Source organism: Lissotriton helveticus, chromosome 6 (assembly GCF_964261635.1).
Source record: "Lissotriton helveticus chromosome 6, aLisHel1.1, whole genome shotgun sequence".
NCBI lineage: Eukaryota > Metazoa > Chordata > Amphibia > Caudata > Salamandridae > Lissotriton > Lissotriton helveticus.
This window is the reverse complement of record NC_136067.1, coordinates 1,433,777,507-1,433,802,353: the sequence shown is the minus strand read 5'-3', so window position 1 is coordinate 1,433,802,353 and position 24,847 is coordinate 1,433,777,507. Positions and strand designations below refer to the sequence as shown.

General features: G+C 42.2%; 1 protein-coding gene across 3 annotated transcripts in view; it reads right to left on the bottom strand.

Moving 5' to 3' along the window:
- LOC144761783 (MFS-type transporter SLC18B1-like) overlaps positions 1-24,847 on the bottom strand; it is a 1,350,585-nt gene that overhangs the window by 1,229,095 nt on the left and 96,643 nt on the right. For all 3 annotated transcript variants that reach the window (XM_078647026.1, XM_078647029.1, XM_078647027.1), the window contains exons 2-3: positions 8,396-8,535; positions 8,166-8,261 (exon numbers count right to left, since the gene is read on the bottom strand). In XM_078647026.1, the coding sequence (XP_078503152.1) occupies positions 8,166-8,261; positions 8,396-8,535 (236 nt within the window). The remainder of the gene's footprint in view (positions 1-8,165; positions 8,262-8,395; positions 8,536-24,847) is intronic.

The window sequence follows — 24,847 nt, the reverse complement described above, 5'->3', positions numbered from 1 at the left end:
TCAAGCTATACCTAGTCAAATAGAGGTTGTGTCTGTGGGAAAAGGAGCTTCTGACTGAGCATTTGAAAGTTTTGCCTGGACATATAATGATTAAGTTTGATACTAGATTTTAGATCCGGGCATTTTATGCTAACTCTAGAAAAATGACTTGAGCATTAGATGGTTGCATCTATGGTGGCATTCCCCTTTGGTGATCAGGTTTGTACCTTGGGGGTTAAATGCAGCATCGTGCTTTAATTATAGATAAAAACTTAAATAGTGTTATCTACTTTACAATGGTGTAGCAAGGTCAGGTGGTACCCGGTGCGGAACATTTCTGTCACCCCCAGCTTGACAAAAATTTCAAAAATATGTGTTTAAAACAGATATTTTTGCCATTTTGTCACCTCCCTTAGTGACAACACTTGTCACTCCTGGCTGGACAAAATGGCACAAATATGTGTTTAAAACATATTATTGTGATAGAGAGCGCGCGGCGCGGCAGTCAAAATAGCCGCTCCTACTTGAGCCCCGCGATTTAGGCGGCGCTTTCTTCACGAAGTACTCGCTCTCTGCGAGCGTCCTCCCTCCAAAACGGCAGATTCTGGTGTTGGAAATGCCCCCCACCAGCTGGGTATTCTTTTTTTTACTCGTAATGACTGTTTCCATGTAGAAAAGCACGAAAACGCTCTTTCTTCAACGACGGCCGCCATTTTGTTTTTTCTTTTTTGACTTGTTTTTCTTCTACAAGGATTTTCTTGTATTCTACATTGACTATGTCGTTTAAATTGCCTCTGTCTCTCAGTCATTGCTGCAACTTCAGGTTTTTTGCCCTAATCTACTGTTTCAAGGATGTTCTCGGACCCTACGCTTACTTCAGTATTACTCCTTTGAATGTGCGTCATTGTTTTCTGAGGTACACCTAGTGGTTTATGTAGCGCAGTCGCTGTTGTTTTACAGTTGCTCTACTTTTGAGTGCCTAGCTCCTTTTTTAGCGCCTTTTCCTAGCACTGCTGTTGTTTTTTGGGCTAGTTCATCCTTTTGTGCACTCTAGTGGCTCGCTCTTTTATTTTTTATTTTCCTTATTTCTACAATGGTCCTCTCTGGTTTCATTCTAATGCAGCACGCTCACAACTCAAAAGCCTCAACTAACACCTCTGCTCCGCGCAAGGATTCCGCTTCCTGCGGTAAGCGCCTCAAAACAGACCCTCCTTCTCCCTCTAAGTCTCCACTTCCCATGACTCTTAAGGATATAATGGAAGAGTTACGCCTTATCCACCCCTTCATGACGGATACCACCACCACTTTACAAAGACTGGATGATAAATGGTCCAATCTGGATAAGAGGGTTTTGGATGTGGAACAACACATTAGTGATGCCCAGGATGTTGCTGCCAAGATTGCTAGCCTCACTAAAGAAGTGGAAACGCTCAAGAAATCCTCTGAGGACTTGGAAAATCGTAATAGGCGCAACAACCTACGCATTTATGGTATTCCGGAGAATTCGGAGGAGTCTGACGTCATCTAATTTTTAAAGTCACAAGTTTTACCTATCAATGGTATACCTAAGCACTTGGATGTGAATATTCAAAAGGCGCACCGTCTTGGACCAAAACATTCTTCCACCTCTTCTAAACCCAGAGGCATCATCGCTTATTTTCTCCTCTACTCCGACCTTATGACTGTTCTTCACTCTGCTAAACAGCACAAGCAGTTGCTATGGTCTGGCCACAAACTTTTTTTTACTCAAGATATTTCCAAGCTGACAGTTGCACGTCGCAAGGAATTTCTGGACTTACGACCTACGTTGCGATCCATGACTGCAAGATACGGCCTCATTCACCCTTGCTTCTTCAAGGTCACCTACAAGGAGAGAACCTTCAGCTTTTACGACCCAGCTGATCTCTGGAAATTCATCAACAATCATAAAGAAGATTCGATGGAACAAAGCAGTTCTTTATGATTCAATGTTTCTGTTTATTGCCTTTTGCTTCCTTGTTTTGTTGTTCCTCATTGTAATGTCCTCTCGTTCTCTTTACCTCGTTCTTTAGGTCTCCCCCCCAATTGTTTTGGCTCCACCCACCCTTCATTGTGCTGCTTCGTTTTTATTTGTTATGTACATTCCGGTATGCTGCCTCCCTTTCTAACTTGTTTGGTAAGTTTCCTTCATTTGTTTTTATTGTCATGTTTGGTCTCCAAGACATTTGTATTTTGTTTCTTTTCCCTTCCAGTCTTCAATGTCATTGGGACCTTGAATTGACTTTCTTCTTTGCTGTGCGGCTGTTTGTTCTTTGCTGCTCCCGCTCTCACGTCATTGTTTTCAATGCCTTTATTTTGCATGGCTGAAGCCTCCTGTTTTTTTGCCATCTTTTTTTCCCTTATTTTTTCTCAAGGGAGTTTTGATCCCCCACCTCTCTCTTCCTCCCTTCACTCAATTTCAATTTCAATTTCAAAAGTACTTTATTCGTTTTTTTTGTATACAAAACCATAAAAGTTCATATTACAGTAAAAAATAGCATTCCAGGCTACATTTAAAAAGCTTGCAAAACGAAATACAGCATATGAAGAGCCCACAATTCCTGACAGTAGTTGTTCTGCTATTGCACTTTGAAAGAGAAACGGAGTTTAAAAAGATTAACTCTTAATGGTTCTCACATGTCCAGGCATTTCCTGTACTTCATGGTACATTTTAAAAAACCCGCCACGTGTGGTATAATTTCTGGGTTCAACATTTGTAAATAAAATAGTGCAGGTCGGGTTTGTAAAAAGTTCATCCTACTCTTTTCTTTTCCTTATGGCATTTGTTACCTACTTCTGCCTTCCTCTTTCCAATTTCCTTTGGCTTTCAATTTTAGACTTTGCTTCCTCCTTTCTATTTTCTTTACGTCTCACCTACTCTCTCTCTCTTTATTGTGGTAGTTATATAGTCCATTTCTTCAAGATTGTTTCTCTTTCTGCAATTGTTTCTCCTTCCTCTCCTACGCTTCTCATATCCAGTTTGAGTACATCTTTCCTTCCTCATTTTTCTCTATTTCCATGCTTACTTTTCTCTCTAATCTTTAAATGAATGGTCTTCGAGTAATATCTTGGAATGTTAAGGGTCTCCGCAACCCAGTGAAAAAGCAAAGAGTTTTATCTCACTCAGCAAGAAAATGTCAGGTCGCTTTGTTGCAGGAAACGCACCTTTCCCAGAAAGACCTATCCTCTCTACGTAAGCAGTGGGTGGGGGAAATATTCGGATCTCCTTCAGTTTATAATAAGAATGGTGTTGTGATTTTGTTCCACAAGTCACTGTCTGTACAGCTTACCAACGAGATCTCGGATTCCAATGGTAGATGGCTGTACTTAGATGTTACAGTTAATAAGTCTGCTTTATCTTTTTGCAATGTTTACGGTCCTACTGGTATAGACCTTACTTTTTGGAATGATTTTTCAAAGTTCTTATCCTCTCACACAAATGTTGATCTAATTGTTTGTGGTGATTGTAATCAATTAATGGACCCTTTCCTGGACCGTAAATCTCAGACCAGATACATTCCTAACAAAATGCAAAAGTCTTTTTCCAAAGCAATTTCTTCTAGCGGATTAATTGATTCCTGGAGGTTGCCTCACCCTGATACCCTGAAATTTTCTTTTTTTCCCCTGTTCATGCATCACACTCTCGGATTGATTATATTTTCCTCACTCAGCATATTTTTCAATTCATGACAAATATTGAAATTGGTTCAATTCTTATTTCCGATCATGCCCCTGTCATTCTAGATATTGATCTACCTTCTCATACCCCTAGTTCTAGTCGCTGGCGCATTAACAATTCTCTCCTTGTGGATCCTCAATTTATTGATCACTTTACTCTATTTATAGATGAATTCTTTTACAACAATCTTAACTCCTTTTCCCAGTTTCATTTTGTTTGGGACACTTTTAAAGCTTCGGCTAGAGGCTTTATCATTGATTTCGTCTCCCGCAAAAAAAAAGCAGGCCCTATCCAAGTCCTCTACTATTCTTAAACAGATCAAAGATCTGGAGCATCTCTTTTATACATCTAACTCCCCAGAAGCCCTTGCTTCTCTTATTGAAGCTAAACTCCAATTTAACAAATTTTCTTGTGAATCGGCCTGTAATCACCTTTTAAAATTCAATTCTAAAATGTATGGTGGGCGCAACAAAGCTGGTAGATCTCTTGCTAATTATTTAAAAATCAAGAAACAAAAATCTAGCATAGCTGTTATTACTGATTTGCATGGTATTCGTCATAGTACAGATGATAAGATTCTTTCTTGTTTTGTTCAATACTACTCCTCTTTATATACCCCTGAATTGACTCGATCTCGATCTCAAATAGACTCTTTCTTTCTTAATATACCTAAATCTTCTTCCACAGATCTTGATTTCTCCTCACTGGATGCCCCCATCTCTGAAAAAGAGATTTTACAAGCAATACCTCTTTTACCCAAGGATAGGTCTCCTGGCCCCGATGACTTTACTGTTCGTTTTTATTTTCAATTTAAAAAGCATCTCATACCTCACCTCTCCTCCCTGATAGCTTCCTTTCTCGCCATGGGAGAATCCAAAGGCTCTTTTACTCAAGCCATGTTATGTTTACTCCCCAAAAAAGACAAAGATCCCTCACTCTGCAAAAATTATCGACCCATTTCTTTAATCAATACAGATTGTAAAATATATGCAAAAATGTTGGCCTCTCGACTAAATACTGTTGTTCCAGATCTTATTAATATTTATCAATCCGGTTTCGTCAAAGGTAGATCCATTACGGATAATTCTAGCGTACTTCTGAATATTATTCATCTTGCCTCTAAGATGAATGACCCCCTTGCGGCCATCACCCTTGATGCTGAGAAAGCTTTTGATAGGGTTAATTGGGACTTTATGTTTGGGGCTCTACGATGGCACGGTTTCAGTCCTCATTTCATTAATCTAATTCAATTGCTCTATTCAGCCCCCTCCACTTCTATTTGGGTTAATGGCACCCAGTCTTCTTACTTCCCCTTCCATAGAGGCACTAGACAGGGTTGTCCTCTGTCTCCTCTCCTTTTTATTTTAGCATTAGAACCTTTCCTTGAAATGATCTGGTGCTCCACTTCTTATTCCGGTTTTGTTTATAAATCGTTAGATATTAAGTTCACAGCCAACGCCGATGATATTTTACTTTATATCTCTAACCCTTCTACTTCCCTGCCTGCCCTTTTTTCCTTACTCAGAGCCTATTCCTCTGTCTCTGGTTACAAGCTAAATATCGATAAATCTGAAGTTTTACCCCTAAATAAGCACTGTCTTCCACATATGTTTCAGGACTCGGGCTTTGAATGGAATCCTATTAGTATCAAATGCTTGGGTAACATCTCAGGGTGCTGATCAGAGGAGTTCTGTCTGAGTGTACATTTAGCGCTGGGACGCTCAAGGGCAGCCATGCGCTTTAGAAATCCATTTTCATTTCATTCATTTTGTATGCTAACTCAATCAAAGATACTATTAAACTTAATCACAAAGATATTCTTTCCAAGCGCTCTGCTCTTATAGAACGTTGGTCTCCATTATTTTTATCCTGGTGGACTGTCAACTATTAAGATGATGCCTCTCCCCATTGTTAATTTCTACCTCTCTATGTTACCCATTTCTCTTCCCGCTTACTTTTTTACACAAATTAATCGTATCCTTGTTCGTTTCCTCTGGAATAACCGCAAATCCAGGATATCTCTCTCTCGCCTTCAGCTTCCAAAGCACTTGGGAGGGGTAAATGTTCCGAACATCGTCCTTTTTCACTCTTCCTTCACTCTGAAACAAATTTGGCCATTTCTATCTGATTCATCCTCTCTTCCTACTACTGCATGGAGTGCCTTGGAGTTGGCACAACTCTCGCCCTTCCCTTTTCTCGCTGCCACTCATTTATCTCAACCCCCTGAACGCTTCCTTTCACCCACTTTCTAACTCTCCAGGACGCTTTCCCTCTCACTGTTTCGCTCCTCTTTTTCTCAGGCTCATTTGCATTCCCTCACACCGTTATGGTATAATAACTCCCTTAAAATTAATAATAAAGCTCTCTTTTGGAAGGAATGGATTGATAAAGGTATTATACTTGCTGATAAGCTTTTATCCCATGGTTCTTTAATGGACTTCTCGGATATTTCTTCGTCTTTTCATTTATCTAATAAGTATTCTTCCCTGTTCCCAGCTTTTAAGCTAGCTTTCTCTTCTCTTATCTCATTCCACCACTCCCTCTCGGATGACATTCCATCTTACTCTATTCATTTAGATTTTACCACCCCGCACAAAGCTGCTACTATTTATAAGATCCTCTCCCGCTCTATCCCTGAGTGTTCAAAATCCAAAACCGAACTTGCTTGGGAAAAGGATCTAGCACAGGAATTTTCTTTTCCTGTCTGGGATTCCATCTGGTCTGGGATTCACTCTGTGTCCCGTTCAGCTAGTACTACTCAGACTCTGTATTTCTTTTATAATTTACTTTTTCTTACCCCTTCTGACCTTCTCAAGTTTAAAGCCTCAGACTCTAGTCAATGCTGGTCTTGTTCTCACCCTGACAGTAACATCTTTCATATATTTTTCCAATGTCCCCTGGTTATTTCCCTATGGAAAAACATATGGTGCAAGCTGAACGAAATTTTGGGTTCCTCTAACGCTTTTGATATTGTTCATATCTTTTTGGGTGGTTCTTCCCCTTTATGGATTGTTTCTAATATTGTTCGTAAATTTATAGACTTGTTTATAGCTATATCTTTGCAGATTATTACTACAAATTGGAAAGACACTTCTAAAATCTCCTATACTGCATGGTGGAACCTGTTATGCCGTCACCATAGACTTGATCGTGCCCATGCAACGACTACCTCTCTTTTGATAAAAAGAGATTTGTTATGGTTACCTTTAACTGATTTTCTTTCCAGATGTGTAACATAATATGCCTTATTGTTATTAATATGTTATTTTCTCTTTCTTCTTCTGTTCTCTATATTTTCTTCCTTTTTCTCTCGCTCCCTTCCTTTCTCTTTCTTTCTTTCCTTCTCTCTTTTCTTTCTCACTCATAAAACATTAAAAAAGTACTTTCTCTTAGTATATACATTATGTTTCCCCTTTTTCCTGGGGATTACTTGTATTTTGCAATTCACATTTATATTGTACTTATCAGGTTTTTTCATCCTTTTATACCTTTTTGTTTCCTTTTTCTTATTGCATTGTGAATTGTACTTTGTACTGATGTTTTACTTAGTATATTTGATCTAATAAAGCTTTTTAAACTAAAAAAAAAAAAACATATTATTGCCATTTTGTCACCCCCCTCAGTAATGGCACCCGGGGCGGCCCGCACCCAAAGCACCCCCTTTCCTATGCCACTGCTACTTTAGTGTCTTTTCTGTTATTGTCTAACTTCTGTTCATTGTAGGCATGTCAAGTTCAATATTATCACCTCCTGGGAAATTAACAAATGTTGAGTGTCTGGAGATCACTTGGTGTGATGTCATAAAGAGAATGTCACAGTGAGTATGTCAATATATAAATGGCATTTTATTTGACATCTATGTTTTGCAAGTGATTATTGTATTTTTTTAAATTATTTTCCTAATCAAATTCAGTAAAGAAGTAGTGCACATAGTTGGCATTTGATATAACATACTAATAGCCAATTAACCATTCAATCAATGAATCCTATTCTAAGTACAAATATCAACATTCTCAAAAGTATTTGTTCACTTAAATTATGTTTCGATGTGCAAGTTAAGGCATTTATGAGGATCAAATTCTTGAAAATGCAACCATAAATGCAACCGCAAATGTGGTGGCTTGCAGACCTAGAAGGTGAATGTAGCAAGGAATAGCCAAGAGGAAGCAAGTGCTATCTTTGGCTTGGACTTTGCTACACATGGCACTGTCATTGCAGCCTGTAGTTTCAAAGCACATGAAGACAGCAGTTTTACAAAAATGTAAAGATGGTTCCAGGAAAGCAGTTACTTTATGCAGTGTGCAGTCCTTGCATTTCCCCTAACTCCATTGCAGCACATAGAAACATTTTCAGAAGAAACCCTTGGAGAAGAGTGTCAACCTTCTACTGATATTGATATTAAAAGGGTGCACAAAATCACTTCTGTGAGCTCTAAACATTTGAGGAACTGACATCCAAGAAATAGCATCCAGAAATTAGGTGTACTCACATATTGTCCCATGATTAGCGAAGATATGAAATTGAATAAGGCGAAGCATCCAAAAATCAATCCAACAACAAACTTGCTAACTCCTTTCTTTGCAGCCTGCATGGGGGATACAAAAGCACCAAAAAAGCAGCCTGAATAGCAGAATAAGATGGTTTTTGCAGCGGGCAAATGTACGGTCACTACACGATAATGCAAATATGGACTGCTTGTTGTAAAAAGGAACCACTTACCTCTTGGGGAAAAAAGGGGGCTAATAAGGAGAAGGTGATTGTTGAAAAAAAGTTAATTGAAGCACATGAGATCAGTATGAAAATCTGCTCTCTTGAAAACTTTCTACCTTCCTCTTTGGATGCTTCCGGTGTTTGACTGTCTGAAAGAAAAATAATTACATTGTAAATTATGGGATCCTGCATTACATAAATTCGGAAAACAGGCAATGAGCACCCACTCAAATCAATAATTCAGGCCCTTGTAAAACAGAGGTGCATGTTTATTACTTTAAAGCAGAACAAAACACAATTTAAGTCAAGAAATCAAACAACAAAATTCCCACAACAATATATTAAAGTGAAAAATATGTAGTAAGTAAAACCACCAAAATTGTCAAGGAGGTATACATTTTTGAAATTCAAAAGTCCACAAGCTAAGCTCCAACACAGTCAATGATCACAGTTGACATGATCCTAAGTGAATTTTCAGGCTCATCCATGGAATGTGGGCCCTCTAAGCCTATCGTGGTGCCCAAGTCAAAAGATTTACTGTTAGACTTATAGGGTCATTTAGACCCAGGCGGACGACTCACCAGTCTGCAATTAATGCGGAAGTCAGGACCTCCACTACGCAGAGAACTGTTTGCCTTAGTTAGATTTTCATACCAGCAGGGGTGTAGGAGGGGAAGGGGGGACAGTCTTATAAACAGGGCCGCTGGAACCATGCGATTGTGCGGTTGTTACAATTTTTGCATAATCATAGATTTGCCACATAATCCACCATGTGCCTCATAATCTGCAGATTTTAACCCAAAAATAATTCGTTTCTGGCTCAAGCAGTTCAAAGGTTAGTAATAATGCAGTGACACGTGTGGCCACGCAGACGAAAGCCCTTTGCAAATCTGGACTGGACACCTTTCTGTTGCTTAGTGCTACATTTGAGCATTCAACTGGTACTAAAGAGGTGCAACTGATGTCTAGATATTGTTATAACGTTTAAAAATGAGAAAATAATGAAGTAATGCTATTAAAAAACGTGCAGCATTATTCTGCATAATTAGCTTTTTCTTGCCAAATAATTTACTCAACCCCAATGCATAATGTAGCCCTTTCCTGCAGTATAATTCCAGTGGCGCTGCTTATAACCCAGTGCACAACTGATTTAACCTGCACACTGAGCTTCCATACCCAATTTCCCTGGCCTGAGCATGTCTGCCACTCTATATCACACGGAGGAGTGCTGTGTGGAAAGGAATGTTCATTGACTTCTTGTTCATGCTTAATCAGTTATGATACAAGGCGAAAGATTGGCTAAGAGATGTTGCCCTCTGGAACAAAAGAAATTGAATATATGTGGAGCTACCACCCCCTTCTTTGAGACCCAAAGATATCTGGGGACCACTATATACCTTTTGATTCCATGCTGCTTAAGTCGGTGATGGTGAACCATCGATCTCCACTAACCAAACCCAGACATCAGAGTAAGCACTCCATGCCTGTGATATATGTGCTGCCAGTACAAAGATCTGACAGACTACAATACAATATGCAACCTAACCACTGTGATGGTTAAACTGTATTTTGCTATTTAAGGCCTTTTGCACTCACTCTAATGGGCTTGGACTGCACTCACTGTGTTTCCCTGAAACATTGTGAAATGTGTGCAGATGTATGCAGATGCATTGTTATGAACCCTGCATTGCTGATACCTTGTTTGAGTATCCCCTTGCTCTTAGATTGCTGTAATCTGCTCTAAAGATTTTAAACTATGTTTAGAAAGTGCATGTAGCACTCTTTTTTGGCTAGGAGAGTACATTGTTTAAGTGTGGGAAAAGCAATAGAAGCCTGGTTTAGGCCCTTACCTGCAGCACTGCAGAGTGTGTGGATTGAGCCTGGATGTCTCCAAGGAGATTCTGAATAGAGGAGTAGCTCCCAGTCCCCTGTTCAGCTGCCTGTGCTTGAGGTCACACGTCCCTTTTATAAGATACTATTGAATGTTCCATGTGTGCACTGATTGATGGCTGTGTCTGTTTTTTCTATTGGTCTTAGGGTTAGGGTTCTGATTGGCTGATAGGTCTAGGGTTCTGATTGGTCCCTGGGTCAGTATTTTTAGTGGAAGCAGGGCTTATGGTTAGCATTCTGATTAGTGGGTTGGTTTAGAGTTTCTAATTGTTTCCTGGAGCTTGGGCTTCTATTGCATGTAGGGTTTAAGATTTTGTGCCTGACTGGCTGCTGGGACTGAGGCTGGGATTAGGATTCGGGTTAGGCTTTCTATGAGACATAGGGCGTAGGGTTTTGTGCCTGACTGGCTGCGGGGACTAGGGCTGGGGCTAGAGTATCTATGGAGGCAGGGTTTAGGGTTTCATGCCTGATTGGCTGCTGCGACTAGGTCTGGGACCAGGGTTTCTATTGAACATAGGACTTAAGGTTTCCTGCCCGATTGGCTGCTGGGACTAGGGCTGTATTGGCTGTAAGAGGCTGGTGTCATACTGGTTCTATGATTTAAGGCGGGTGTTGTGACTGGTTAGGGTTCCCATTGGCCGAAGGGGTCACACATTTACTAGGGCTATTTAAGCTTAAGGTTAACGGTGTCTCCGACTGGGCGTCGAGGCTAAGGGCGGAGTGGACAAGGGCAGTTGCCTGTTTGAGCTTGTTCGAGACTGTTTGGGCCAATGGCCAGAAATGCATCCCAAAGTTACTTGCACCAGAACCCACCCTACACCATCCACAACCAGATTAACACACTCAGAACAAATGTGCTCCACCCATTTACTACAAGCTAGTCCTACACAAAGTTAAATGTCTCAATACCCACCACATAACCCCATAAACCACACCTATACAACCTTCTACCCCAGCTACCACCCATTTGCACCATCACTTACAAACAATACACCACTCTATGCTATACCAATACCGAATCCACTCATCACAAACACAACCCAAATCCACACCATACAAAACTATATCACATCCATACATACACTCCCTGCTCTAATTACTTCTAACAGACCCCTCCTTGTCACCAGCACACCTATACTCAGCCTTCCATTTTACATCTACCAATACCCTCCTTTTCTTTCTACCACAATAACACAACCATGCAACACTTACACTCCACTGCACCACAGTTATTACCTTTAAGCAATCAAATCAAACACTTAACTCTAGTTCATCCCCTTACACACCACATACTCTATTCACAAACACATCACCACCCCTTTACCTTACGACTTCCACTCATTAACAGTACTTTACATACAAAACCTTCTCAGAAAACAGATACGTCAGCACCTCCTTTCACAACTCCTCAAAAACAAAACATAACACACACACCAGCACAACAAAATCTCTCACACAAAACAACACTAAGCAACACACCTAATACCACCGTACGTGCATCCACCTATCGACAGTGAAACCAACGCAATTTTGAACACAGAAATATAACTAACATCCAATACAGACCTAGACACAATACATTCTGTTAAAAAACTATGTGTGTTTCTACAGGAAGCTTTTGAAGTCCTAATACCACAATAAACAACACAACAGAACAAAAGACAACAGCATCTTGGATAAATACATATGTTAAATGAGATAAAATAGCAAATTAGAAATCAGCAACATGCCTGGCTCAAAACAAACACCAATCAAGACAAACTACGCTTAGAAAAACTTAACAGATTATACAACACGTTTTACACAATTCAAGTCAAGTCGAAGACCTTCATTCGAATTTCATACAATTAATTTATGGAGTTGGTCAAAGAGGCACCGAGGCCTGCTGGCAGCCTTTCTGACCCGTGTCCACCACAAACCTTCCAGAAAATTCTACTTACAACCTCTGCTGCCACACCAGTAAGAAGCATTATCAACTATTCCTTAACTACTGGAATATTTCCAGAAGAACTAAAAAAGTCATGCATATGCCCAGTACTGAAGAAAACAAACCTGGACCCGCTGAACCCCAACAGCTACAGAACGATTACAAATGGACCTTTCCTGGGCAAACTGATAGAAAGAGCAGCATTCGCCCAGATATCACAATTCTTTGGAGATAATGCCATACTTTCAGACTTCCAAACGGGATACCATCCGGAAAGAGACACATAATCTGCCCTCGTTGGCCACTGGACGGACCCTAAGAATACAGTTGACCGGAACAGGGTTGCTACACTACTTTTCTTGGACCTCGTAGCTGCCTTTGACAGGGTTGACCATGACACTTTGATAAAAAGACTCTATGAAGCTGGCATTGAGGGGACTGCTCTAGACTGGATCACATCCTACCATCACAACAGAACTAATGTCATCCATTCTCTTTCAAACCATACTTCACAAAAGCAGTGGTCCCTCGATGCTCTTTCATCTTACCCATGATTTTCAACATCTACATGGAGTCGTTACTGGCACTGATCAATCAATCTCACCTCACTTACTATAACTATGCATATAACACACAAATACTCCTTCAACTGGGATGCCCCAAAGACATTGGAAACTCACCAATTTTCAGATGTCTCAGATCCATGGATCAGTGGATGACATGGAGCCATCTCAATTTAAATGCATCCAAAACAGAACTACTCATGTGCGGCGATTAGAAACATTATGACCCTCTCACCGCATGGCCTGATGATCTGGAAACACCACCGAAAGTATCAAAGGAAGTAAGAAACCTCGGAATAACCATGGACTCAAAGCTATCAATGAATGCCCAAGTGGACAAACTAGCAAGATCAAGCTTTGTTACCATAACAACTCTGCGACGCATTTTCGTCCACTTGGGATTCCCACACAAGTTCCAGGCTACCATCTCTCTTGTTCTGTCTAAACTCGATTACGCCAATAGCCTCTACCCCAGATTACCTTTAATTACTATGAAAAAACTACAATGGATTCAGAACTCTGCTGCCAGACTACTCTTACATAACAAACTGCAAGCCCACATCTCTCCAGCCTTGAAAGCCCTACACTGGGTACTGGTTGACAGAAGATCCACATTCTAGTGGCTTTGAGCGATACATGGAACAGGACGGCTCTTCATCAGGAAATAAAATCACAAAATACATTCAACAAAGGAACCTCTGCTATAGAGTGGCACCTTGCCTCAAAATCCCAACATACAAGAAAAAAAACATGGGTGGCACATCCTTCTCCATTCTAGCAGCCAAACTATGAACTCTTTATGCCCAAACATACGATCCACGGATAACTCCCTTATCTTCAGAAGACAACTCAAGAATTGTCTTCCCTCACATGACAACCAATCTCAAACATACATATACAGCATATCCCTCTGTATGTAACATGTATTATATTTATGTTTTTAAGATATAGATATTTGATATTTATGCTTAACAAATGTACATATTACTTATCGCACTACAGCGCTTACGTGAACCTTTGTTGCTGTTATCTGCTATTTTAATATTTTAATACTTCATTTTCTAGTCGCGCTGCCACTTTGGCCACAGGTGCTATTGCAGCTTGTTATTTGGGGGTATTAGACAGGAACTTACTTGCACAATAATCATTGTAAAAGCACCCGCATTTTGCGGGATTTAGCCAGACTTCGGGGGTGTTGTGGATGAATCGTGCAGGAAAACGATGACACCGGCATAGAATAAGGTAAGTTTTATTCTTTGAGTATCTGGAAACACAGCCAGGCATCCAACCACCTCGACAGTCCAGTGCAACTGACACTGTTCGAGTGCCGTCAGCCTAACACTCTAAAGGAACATAGAATGCACACAGGCATCCACGAGAACATCACGAGCTACAGAGAAGACACACATCATAACACATCTTCTTCCCTACTAAAAACAAAAAAAAACTAAAGAAATTAATAAACAATATAATCATTGAGATATTTAGGAGTTTTACGCACTCTAGGCTCAGAATCTTGTTGAACATCCAGGCTAGGCCCAGAATCCTGTTGAACTCGCAGGCTGCCACCACCACACCTTGCACCACCGCCCAAACTCTCATCAGAGGCGAGCTCAAGAGCAGGATCTGAAAAACAACCAGCCTCTAACAAAGCTCCAGAACAACCATCATCCTCAACCACACGTTTGACGGAACCACCTTTTTGGTACAAAGCCACTCTCCTTAAGTTCCATCTGTCACCACCCTCCAAGACAACAAAAAACTTCCCAACATTTATCACTCTAAACTGACCTCTGTACTTAGTCAAACCAGCTCTGACCCTACCAGACTTAACCTTCACCCAATCTCCAACTTCAATTTTATCTCCTAAGACAACAGGAGAACTCTTACCATCAGATGAAATCCAAATCTTAAGCCAACCCGGAACTAGCCTAGAACCAGGAATACGTCCTCTCATGACCTGAAAAGGAGACTTATTTGTGACACCATGAACAGTGGTGCGATACGCCCATACCATATCAAGAACAATTTTCTGAGGAGGCAAATCATTAGCTAAAGCCAATTGAATGGTGCCTTTAACCATTCTATTGGTCCTTTCCACGATACCATTTCCCATGGGATTGTACAATGAAGTGCAAGAATGTTTAACACCCCATTTGTCAAAGAAACACTCCATCTCATTAGAGGTCAACTGAGTGCCATTATCTGTCAAAACTAATTGAGGAACCCCTTCTTGCATAAAGAGATCTTCAAGAATAAGGATTGTGGACCTAGTAGTGATGTCGCGCATGAATTCCACACACAACCACCTGGAATGAACATCCACAATCACTATGGCAAAACGCATATCTTCGGACAAATCAGAAAAAGGACCTATAAAATCCAGGCAAATATTGCACCAAGGTTAGCCAGGATCAACAATTTGACCCATAACGCTTTGGCAGCCAATCTTTAGCCTTTTTTCACTGTCTTTACAGGCACCACAAGCTTGGATCCAACCTTTAATCTGCTCATCCAAACCAGGCCACCAAAACTCTTGTTTGATCCTTCTAGAGGTCAAACCATGACCCAAATGACCCTCATGCGCAAGGTTGAAGATGTGAAGTCTGAGACCCGCAGGAGGCACAAAACGATCACCCCTCATGATGACATTAGAAGAGGACACAGATAACTCCTCCAAAATTTTCCAAAAAGGTCTGATAGAAACTGGGACTGAACTCTCACGTGAAGCTCCATTCTTTATTAAAACAATGAGACCTTGCAAAATGGAATCTTTCTCCATTTCAGACACCCACTGGGCTTTAGAGAAAACACCCAGCGAACCTCCACAAGCATCACCCACCGAAGCAACAGCTTCCACATTGTGTAAATTCTGCAACAAATTCCCATCAACACACTGCCAATCAAGAGGCAATCGAGACAGGCAATCCGCCTGGACGTTGCGCCAACCATGAATAAAGACCACCTCATTAAGAAACTCTTGTAGCCTTACAGCGAATCTGGCTAAACGTGCGGAACCTTTCCACGCACCTCCAGCTGACAACATTTTCACCAAAGGTTTGTGGTCAGTGCGTATGACAAATCTCACACCCCACAAATATACCCTGAAATGTTCCACACCCCATGCTGCAGCAAGAGCCTCACGCTCTATCACTGAGTAATTCCTTTCTGCCACAGTTAATGTCCTAGAAGCAAAGGCGATAGTCTTCTCTGCACCAGCCTGTAACTGAGAAAAAACCACCCCCACACCTATAAGGCTAGCATCCACAGTTAAAAACGACTTACAAGAGGGATTAAAAGGAGAAAGAATCCCTGCATTACAAATTTCATTTTTAATGTGACCAAAGGAATCCGATTGTTGCTGTTCCCAGGTGAAGTTAGCACCTTTCCGCAACAGAACTCTTAAAGGTTCAGAAATGTCCGCAAACCTAGGAACAAATTTTGAATAAAATTCAACAAGTCCTAGGAAGGACCTAAGTTGATCTTTATCTGTAGGCGGTGGAGCATTCTCTATAGCCAACAATAAGTTTTTCTTTGGAGAAATACCTCCACTGGAGATGGTGAACCCCAAATATTCAATTTCCTCAACCAGGAAGGTGCATTTGTTTTTGTTAACAGTCAAGCCAGTTTTTCCCAATCTGAACAACACCTGACATAAGATGGTATTGTGTTCCCTAACAGACTGTCCTGAGACCAAAATATCGTCCTGAAAATATACAACTCCCACTAAACCTTCAAACATGTTGGACATCATGCGCTGGAAGACACTCGCAGCCGAGGCCAAGCCAAACGGCATGCGAGTAAACTGAAAAGTGCCCTCCGTTGTAATAAATGCGGTAAGGGGCTTAGAATCGGGATGTAGCATGATCTGGTGGTATGCGCTCATGAGGTCAATTTTAGAAAAGAACCTACCACCACCCACTAACTGCAAAAGCACACTAATATTAGGTAGAGGGAAGGTGTCCACAATAATATCTCTGTTGAGTGATCTCAAATCTATGCAGAACCTAAGACGGCCGTCCGATTTGAGTGTCAAAACTACTGGGGAAATCCAAGGAGAGACCTCAACCGGTTCTATCACCTTGTTATCAAGTAAATCACGAAGCAAATCTTTCAAACCTTCCCTAACTGACAAAGGAACTTTCCTAAGTTTATGCGGTACAGGAGTGGCATCGGGTTTCAAGATAATTTTATGGACATCATTTTTGACACAACCCAATTTTTCTGCAAACACATCAGAAGCGTTATTCAAAAGATCACCAATTGACATATCATCATCCACAACCATAATACAATTGGCGGCCCTTGGATTGATTACAATGTGTAGATCAAACTGGTGCATCCACCCTAGGATTGGCGGACCATCTTTGGCAATGTACACTTTACCTTCTACACTCCTGGAACCAAAAGTGATGACTCCCAACATGTAACCCAAAATGTCGATAACCTGACCCTGGTAGCCCACTGGACTGATGTCTTTTTCGGATAGAAAAACACCTTTCCAAAGTCTGACAAATAAGGACTCTGGAATAATAGTAAAAAGAGAACCTGAATCCACCATTAAAAACACTTTCTGTCCGCAGACAGTGAATTCCACAGATGGACGGGTAACTCTTCGAGTATCAATATCGCTAACAACACAAACGAGGTTATTATGTTGTACTATCAAAACTCTGTTAGAAGGCTGAAAACTGTCAGGAGAATGTAACACATTGACTTTGGATTTACTCTTGTCAGCATTATCATTTTGTCTGCACATCCTAGAATAATGTCCCTTTTTGCCACATTTCCTACAAGTTTGTTAAATTGCATAACACTTTTTAAAATCCCCCGAATGAAACTGACTGCCACATCGCCAACACTCTTTCCCTTTGGCTTTGGGAGAAAAATTTGGGGATGAATTGGTTTTGTGTAAACGTTTTGAAACCACACTTACATCAGAATTATCCTCAGAGGAATAAAAATCAACGCTACCAATTTGTGAAGAAGAACTTGACGAACTCCTATCACGTCGCTCAAGTTCTTTAATGCATTTCTGAGACTCTTCTATGACTTTAGCCATGTCAATGGCATCTTTTAGCGAAGGGTCTTTAGCCGCCCAGAGTCTCTCCTGAATCTTTCTATGGCGACATTGGACAATGAGCTGGTTACGAATAAGTTTGTCATTCATAACCCCAAAACGACACTTAATAGATAACTCACGCAATCTAGAAACAAACTCATCAATGGTTTCATGTTCGGCTTGTGGTTGTGTGTAAAATCTATATCTAGCCATAACTAGATTAACTTCCTTAGCAAATCTGGTCTCGAGCCTAGTAAGGGCTTCTTTAAACACATCATCCATGGGTTGTCCGTTTGGACCCATGGATACAGGTAAGTACTTAAAAATACGTTGGCGTTCATTTCCCAGTGTGCTTAGTAATAATGCTTTCTTCCTCTCAGCGTGGAAATTTTTCCCATCTAGTGCGATAATGTAATTTTCTAGCATCTCAACCCAATCTTCCCAATCAATAGCAGGAGTACCAGGAAGAGATAAAAACATAGGAGGGACAACATTGGTATTCATCTTTTACAACAACAAATAAATTAGATTGTGAAAAGAATATCAGAGTGTATGCACTCAATGAATCGCTCCAAACAATGTGTAAATGCAAGGTAAGTAATATTGATAACAACAATCAAAATAAAATTTGCACAAACTGAGTAAAAGGTGTGCATATCACTGTGTAGAAAATTAAGTCAGAAGTTGGAGAAACGATTTTCGCAGGAATCTGAACAGGAAAGTACTGTGCCGATATGAAAATCACTAGTTCTTTGGGAAACAATTCAAATGAGAAACAAACTAGTCAAACGAAGATGAAATCCTTAGAGGTGCTTAGTGCTGTAGTGTTACAGTACCTTAATCAGGAAATCGTGTAATAAATCAAGACCTGTAGGACAAACGAAGTAAACTGGAGTCTGTGTGACAGCTGATGGCTGACAGGAAATAAAATGGAGGCACGCCGATGAGGTAATGCTTTACGCACGGAAGCCAATGTTTGGATGGGACAAAATGGCTGCGTGTAACACTGCATTGCACCGTGAGTGTGCGTTCCAGTGACGTGGGAGATGACGTGACAGGCAGCCGTTGGTCACTCTCGGGATGAGGCAGACGGGAAGATCAGCGCAAACGCCGAAATATACAAAAAAGTACCTCCAAGAGTCACCGAGATCCGGAAAACGGGCCAGCCCCACAGGCTCCGAAGAAGCGAAGAGGGATGTCAAGGATTACCAGGCTGTGCAAGGAAAACAACCGGAATTGTAGCAGAGTTCGCCTCAAGTATCGTCGCCAAAATTGTTGTGGATGAATCGTGCAGGAAAACGATGACACCGACATAGAATAAGGTAAGTTTTATTCTTTGAGTATCTGGAAACACAGCCTGGCATCCGACCACCTCGACAGTCCAGTGCAACTGACACTGTTCGAGTGCCGTCAGCCTAACACTCTAAAGGAACATAGAATGCACACAGGCATCCACGAGAACATCACGAGCTACAGAGAAGACACACATCATAACAGGGGGCAATTGGAAACTGACCGTGGCGTCCCGCCCGCCATCTTGGGTGGGGGTTACTTGGATCAGCCCCTTTTCAGGCGCCACCTTTTCGCGGGTCTAGAGGATTATCCTCACCGGACTCCCGCGCACAGGATTGGGTATTTAAGGCACCATCTCCTGCCCTAAGGTAGACCATCGCACTACAGCGCTTACGCGAACCTTTGATGCTGTTATCTGCTATTTTAATATTTTAATACTTCATTTTCTAGTCGCGCTGCCACTTTGGCCACAGGCGCTATTGCAGCTTGTTATTTGGAGGTATTAGACAGGAACTTACTTCCTCAATAATCATTGTAAAAGCACCCGCATTTTGCGGGATTTAGCCAGACTTCGGGGGCAATTGAAAACTGACCGCGGCGTCCCGCCTGCCATCTTGGGTGGGGGTTACTTGGATTGGCCCGTTTTCAGGTGCCACCTTTTCGCGGGTCTAGAGGATTATCCTCACAGGACTCCCGCGCACAGGATTGTGTATTTAAGGCACCATCTCCTGCCCTAAGGTAGACCATCGCACTACAGCGCTTATGCGAACCTTTGTTGCTGTTATCTGCTATTTTAATATTTTAATACTTCATTTTCTAGTCGCGCTGCCACTTTGGCCACAGGCGCTATCGCAGCTTGTTATTTGGGGGTATTAGACAGGAACTTACTTGCACAATAATCATTGTAAAAGCACCCGCATTTTGCGGGATTTAGCCAGACTTCGGGGGCAATTGGAAACTGACCGCGGCGTCCCGCCCGCTATCTTGTGTGGGGGTTACTTGGATCGGCCCGTTTTCAGGCGCCACCTTTTCGCGGGTCTAGAGGATTATCCTCATAGGACTCCCGCGCGGCCTAATACAGCAGTATATTAGAGGATGGGTGTGCAAGCGCGCAGCATAGGCGCGCAGCGGGCGCGGCGGTTGCGCGCCGGAGGTGAGCCTGAGGTAAGCCCGTTTGCGCCCATTCGCGTCCCGGCCGCGTCTAGCGCTAGCCAGGCTGCTCGCCTTGAGTATTCCAGAGATGAGCTTTGCTCGTTGAGCGGCACGTCTAACTCGGCCAAGCATTCGGATACAACCTTATCTCCTGCGAGGGCCCTTTCTTGTGGCTTATTGAATGTTCGCTCTCTCTGCAAACATCATGCTGAGATTGCCCTTCACATAGAGACATCAAAGTTGGATGTACTCTTTTTGACTGAAACCTGGACTAGAGCGGACAGCGGGGTAGAGCTTGGTTGGTCATGTCCCCCGGGCTATTTGATTAAACATAATCCGCGTGCGACTGGGAGAGGTGGCGGAGTTGGATTTATTTTGAGGGAAACCCTCGCATTTTCGCAGTTGGAAATCAAAGGGGTTAGTGGTTTTGAACTCCTAGGGTTTTCCTTAAAAGCCAGAGTGGTGTGTTGGCTGCTGGGCTACTTTGTTATAGACCGCCCAGCAGTGCCATGCCCCCCCCTCAGGAATTGATAGACCTTATATACGATTTGTCTAATTCACATGCTAGGTTCTTCGTGTTTGGTGATTTTAATCTCTGGCCAAATGGTCCACATGACCTCGCTTATCATGAACTCTGCCAGGCGTGCAGTAATGTACAGCTTACGCAACTGGTGCTCTCTCCTACCCATGAAAAAGGTCATACCCTGGATCTGGTCTTTGCTGATGACTCGCTGGTCTCGATTAAGGAGATAGCGGGACAATGCTGGACGGACCATGCGCTGATTTACTTTTTTATCTTTTTGCCAGTGGGCTCACTGAATAATAGCGGCACTGGCGAACCTAAGTTCAGTCGGCAATGGTCAAGGATCCTGAAGTGTTCTACTTTGCCTACGCTTCTTCCTGGGGCCTTTATCTTGGGGGAAAGTGCGGAGGATAGTTATTTCACTCTTTGTCAGCAGATTCTGGAGTCTTTAGACAAGGTTGCCCCTTTACGTAAGGTTAAAGCTAAACCATCGCGGGCTACTCCTTGGTTCTCCAGTGATCTCTTACAGCAAAAGCTTTGCTGTAAACAGGCAGAGAGAGCCTGGAGAAGGCACTACTTGGAACCTGATAAACTGCTTTACAAGCAGTCTCTGCAGTAATATAAAAGGCAGATCAGGAATGCCAAGGCAAAGTATCTGGAGGACACTCTGGCTAAGGCAGCGAATAAGTCCCAAGCCCGGTTTAGAATAGTCAACAGCCTGTCCAACCCTACTTGCGCCTCGAATACTATCCCGGCGTCTCAGGAGCTATGTAATTCCTTGGCCTCTGTTTTTGAGGAAAAAATCAGGAATATTCTGACGGGACTTTCGACCCCCAGTTCGATTTCTTCCTCACCTCATTCTTCATCGGACCTGGTTCAGGTTTTGACCCCTGATGCTGTCAGGGAGAAGACAAAGCAGCCTCAGCTGTCTTGTCTTCCTCTACCTTCCTTGGAGGATTTTTGCCTGCTAGCCAACAGTGTTTCTTCCGAGTCACCTCTTGACCCTTTACCACACAAGTTCCGGAAGGTGTTCCAGGCGGAACTGTTCCCCCCGCTTCATTCCATCTGCGGCCAGTCTCTTGACACAGCCACGGTTCCTGACAGTTGGAAGCTTGCAGTGGTTTCACCTCTGCTAAAAAAAGCTACCTTGGACCCCTTGTGCCCGGCGAACTATCGGCCCATTTCGCTTCTACCGTTCTCTGTAAAAATCCTAGAGAAATTGGTCACAAGAGTCCTGTCTAGCTTCCTTGAAACCAACGCCTGTCTGGACGTGGCCCAATTTGGGTTTAGGCCGGCCCATGGCACTGAGTCCGCATTGGTTGCCGTTTTGGACACCCTTCGTTCGCGTGTCGACATGGGTAGAGCAGCATTTTTGGTGCTGCTCGACATGTCGGCCGCGTTCGACAAGGTTGACCATGCGGTACTGATACATAGGCTGCGGGAAGCGGGGGTGTCTGGTCAAGCCGTGGACTGGTTAATTTCTTTTCTTGATAACAGACAACAAGCCGTGGCTTTACCACCCTTTCGGTCAACTGTCAGAAAGGTGAACCAGGGTGTGCCCCAGGGTTCGGCAATAAGTCCAATCCTATTAAACCTATATCTTCGTCCTTTGATTTGTTTAATTAAGTCATTCGGCATATCAGTCATCAATTATGCCGATGACACACAACTTATTTTTTCTTTCGAACGCGAGAATGCGGTTTCTAAGGATACTTTCCACCGGTGTATGACCTCTACTGCGGTCTAGTCGCGACAGAACTCGCTCCAGTTCAATGGTGCCAAAACTGAGGTTCTTCACTGTTCTTTGGATCGGCTGCCTCGTCCTCTACCAGAAGAGTTCTGGCCCACTTCTATTCCTGGTATTGTGACGGCCTCCGACTCTGCACGCAATCTTGGGGTCCTATTTGGCCCTAATCTTCAGTTAGATGCATTTGTCAACAAAACCACTGCGACATGCATGCTACTGCTCCGGACTTTACGAAAAATTCTTCAGTTTCTCCCCCCGGCAGCTAGGATTGAAGCAGTGCGTAGTATCATCCTCAGTAGGTTAGACTACTGTAACAAACTGCTTCTAGGGTCTCCTAACATCTTGATCCTGAAGCTGCAGCGGGTTCAGAACATGGCGGCTAAGCTGGCCCTCTCCCGCCCACGCTCTGCCTCTTCATCTCTTGCACTTTTCGATCTTCATTGGTTGCCGGTGCAGCAACGGATCTGTTTTAAAGCGTCCTGCCTTGTTTTTAGAGCTTTGCACGGTCAAGGGCCAGTGATGTTGCAGGATCTATTTTCTTGGTACTCTACTGCCAGAGCTCTTAGGTCTTGGTCGGCCTTCCTGGTGACTGTTCCAAGGTTTAAAAGTGTGAGGATGGGTGGCCGCTCGTTCAGCTTTGCGGCTGCCAAACTTTGGAATTCCTTACCGCTACCATTAAGGAGCAGACAAAATTTGTTGTCCTTTAAAAAGGACCTTAAAAGTCATCTTTTCCCAAGGGGGGCATAGGGTGGATACATACTGGTAGTGTTGTTTTGGGTCATAGCGCCAGGATACCCTTTGGGTGACAGCCGCGCTCAATAAGTATGCCAATACATACATACATACATACTTATAGTTAAAATAGCCTATGTTTAAAATGTATATAAGTGACTACTCTTTCAATGCACTACCCTATTTCTCACCATATGCCTCTCTCAATATATCCCCTTCCTCCACTCTCACATTCAACTCAAACCTCATACCACTACTGTGACCCCCCACAATAACCCTTTATAGACTTTCCCCTCCTCTAACTCCTCCTTGCACCATCTCATACCTCTTTTACTATTCAGATCTCCCAAACAAGCCTTTCTAAAACTTTCCCTCTGACTGTTCTCCTCCACCTCCCATTTACTCATTCCAAACCCCATCCTACTACTATGAACTCCCAACAAAGTTTAAAAAATATACAATTTCTCGACCCTTCCTTCTTCTATCCCTCCACTATTCCTTTTGCAATCCAAACAACGGACAAACATGTCTACCGCCCAAATCAAATTTATTTCATATTTCCCTACACTAATTCACCACTTATCCCTTTTGGGTTCCAGAGTAGCCTGCTAAGCACAATAAACTGCTACAACACCTCATCAGGGGAACAAGAGCCATATAAATGAAAACCCTTCTGCCCTCTATCCCTCCACTATCCTTTAATTCAAATAACAAACTAACATGTCTACCACTCAAATGAATTTCGCCTTTCCCTAGATTAATTCACCACTAATCGTTTTCTGGTTCTGGAGTAACTTGCTTCTTGCCAAAAAGTGCTTTAGCATCACATTATGGGTAGCAAGCGCTAGATAAATGCAAACCTTTTCCTCTTCTATCCCTCCACTATCCTTCTCAATCCAAATAACAGACTAACATAGCGACCACTCAAATTAATCGTATATGTAACTAAACAAATTCACCACTAATCTTTTTGTGGGTTCCAGAGTAGCATGCTACTCACTTAAAAAAGTGCTTTTACACCCCGTCAGGGGTAGTAAGCGCTATATAAATGCAATTACAATACAATACAATGTATCCGGATCATGTAACTTATTATTTTTCTTTCTCGATTTTTTATCTTTGTCTGTACTCCTAAAATGTGAAAATGAATTAAACAAATTATAATGCAAGTCAAACAAGAATATTAAAAACAGAAAAGATCACAAAATACTTCAATATGCGCCAGTATGTAACAATAAGAACAACAAAAATAATAAGGCAAGCAAAACTGCCCAAAATAAAACGTGGCTTCTCCCTGTCACCTATGCATTAATCTAACCCTTCGTTAATTAGGTTAAAAACATTAAGAAAGAGACACACTTCTAGAAGCTGAATTGTGTGAGTGAAAATGTAAAATATGGGCCCAATCTTGGCTTCCCTATTTCACCAAAAGGTGTGATCCTAGACAATGTTCTATTTCAGGGAGCCCCCTTTTTGGCCTGCAGGTGTCAGGCTGAATGGGACTCTTCCCTCATTAGATTTTTCTCATTGCCCTGCAGGGCTAGTCTTCAAAGCAGCAGGTGGGGGTATTGT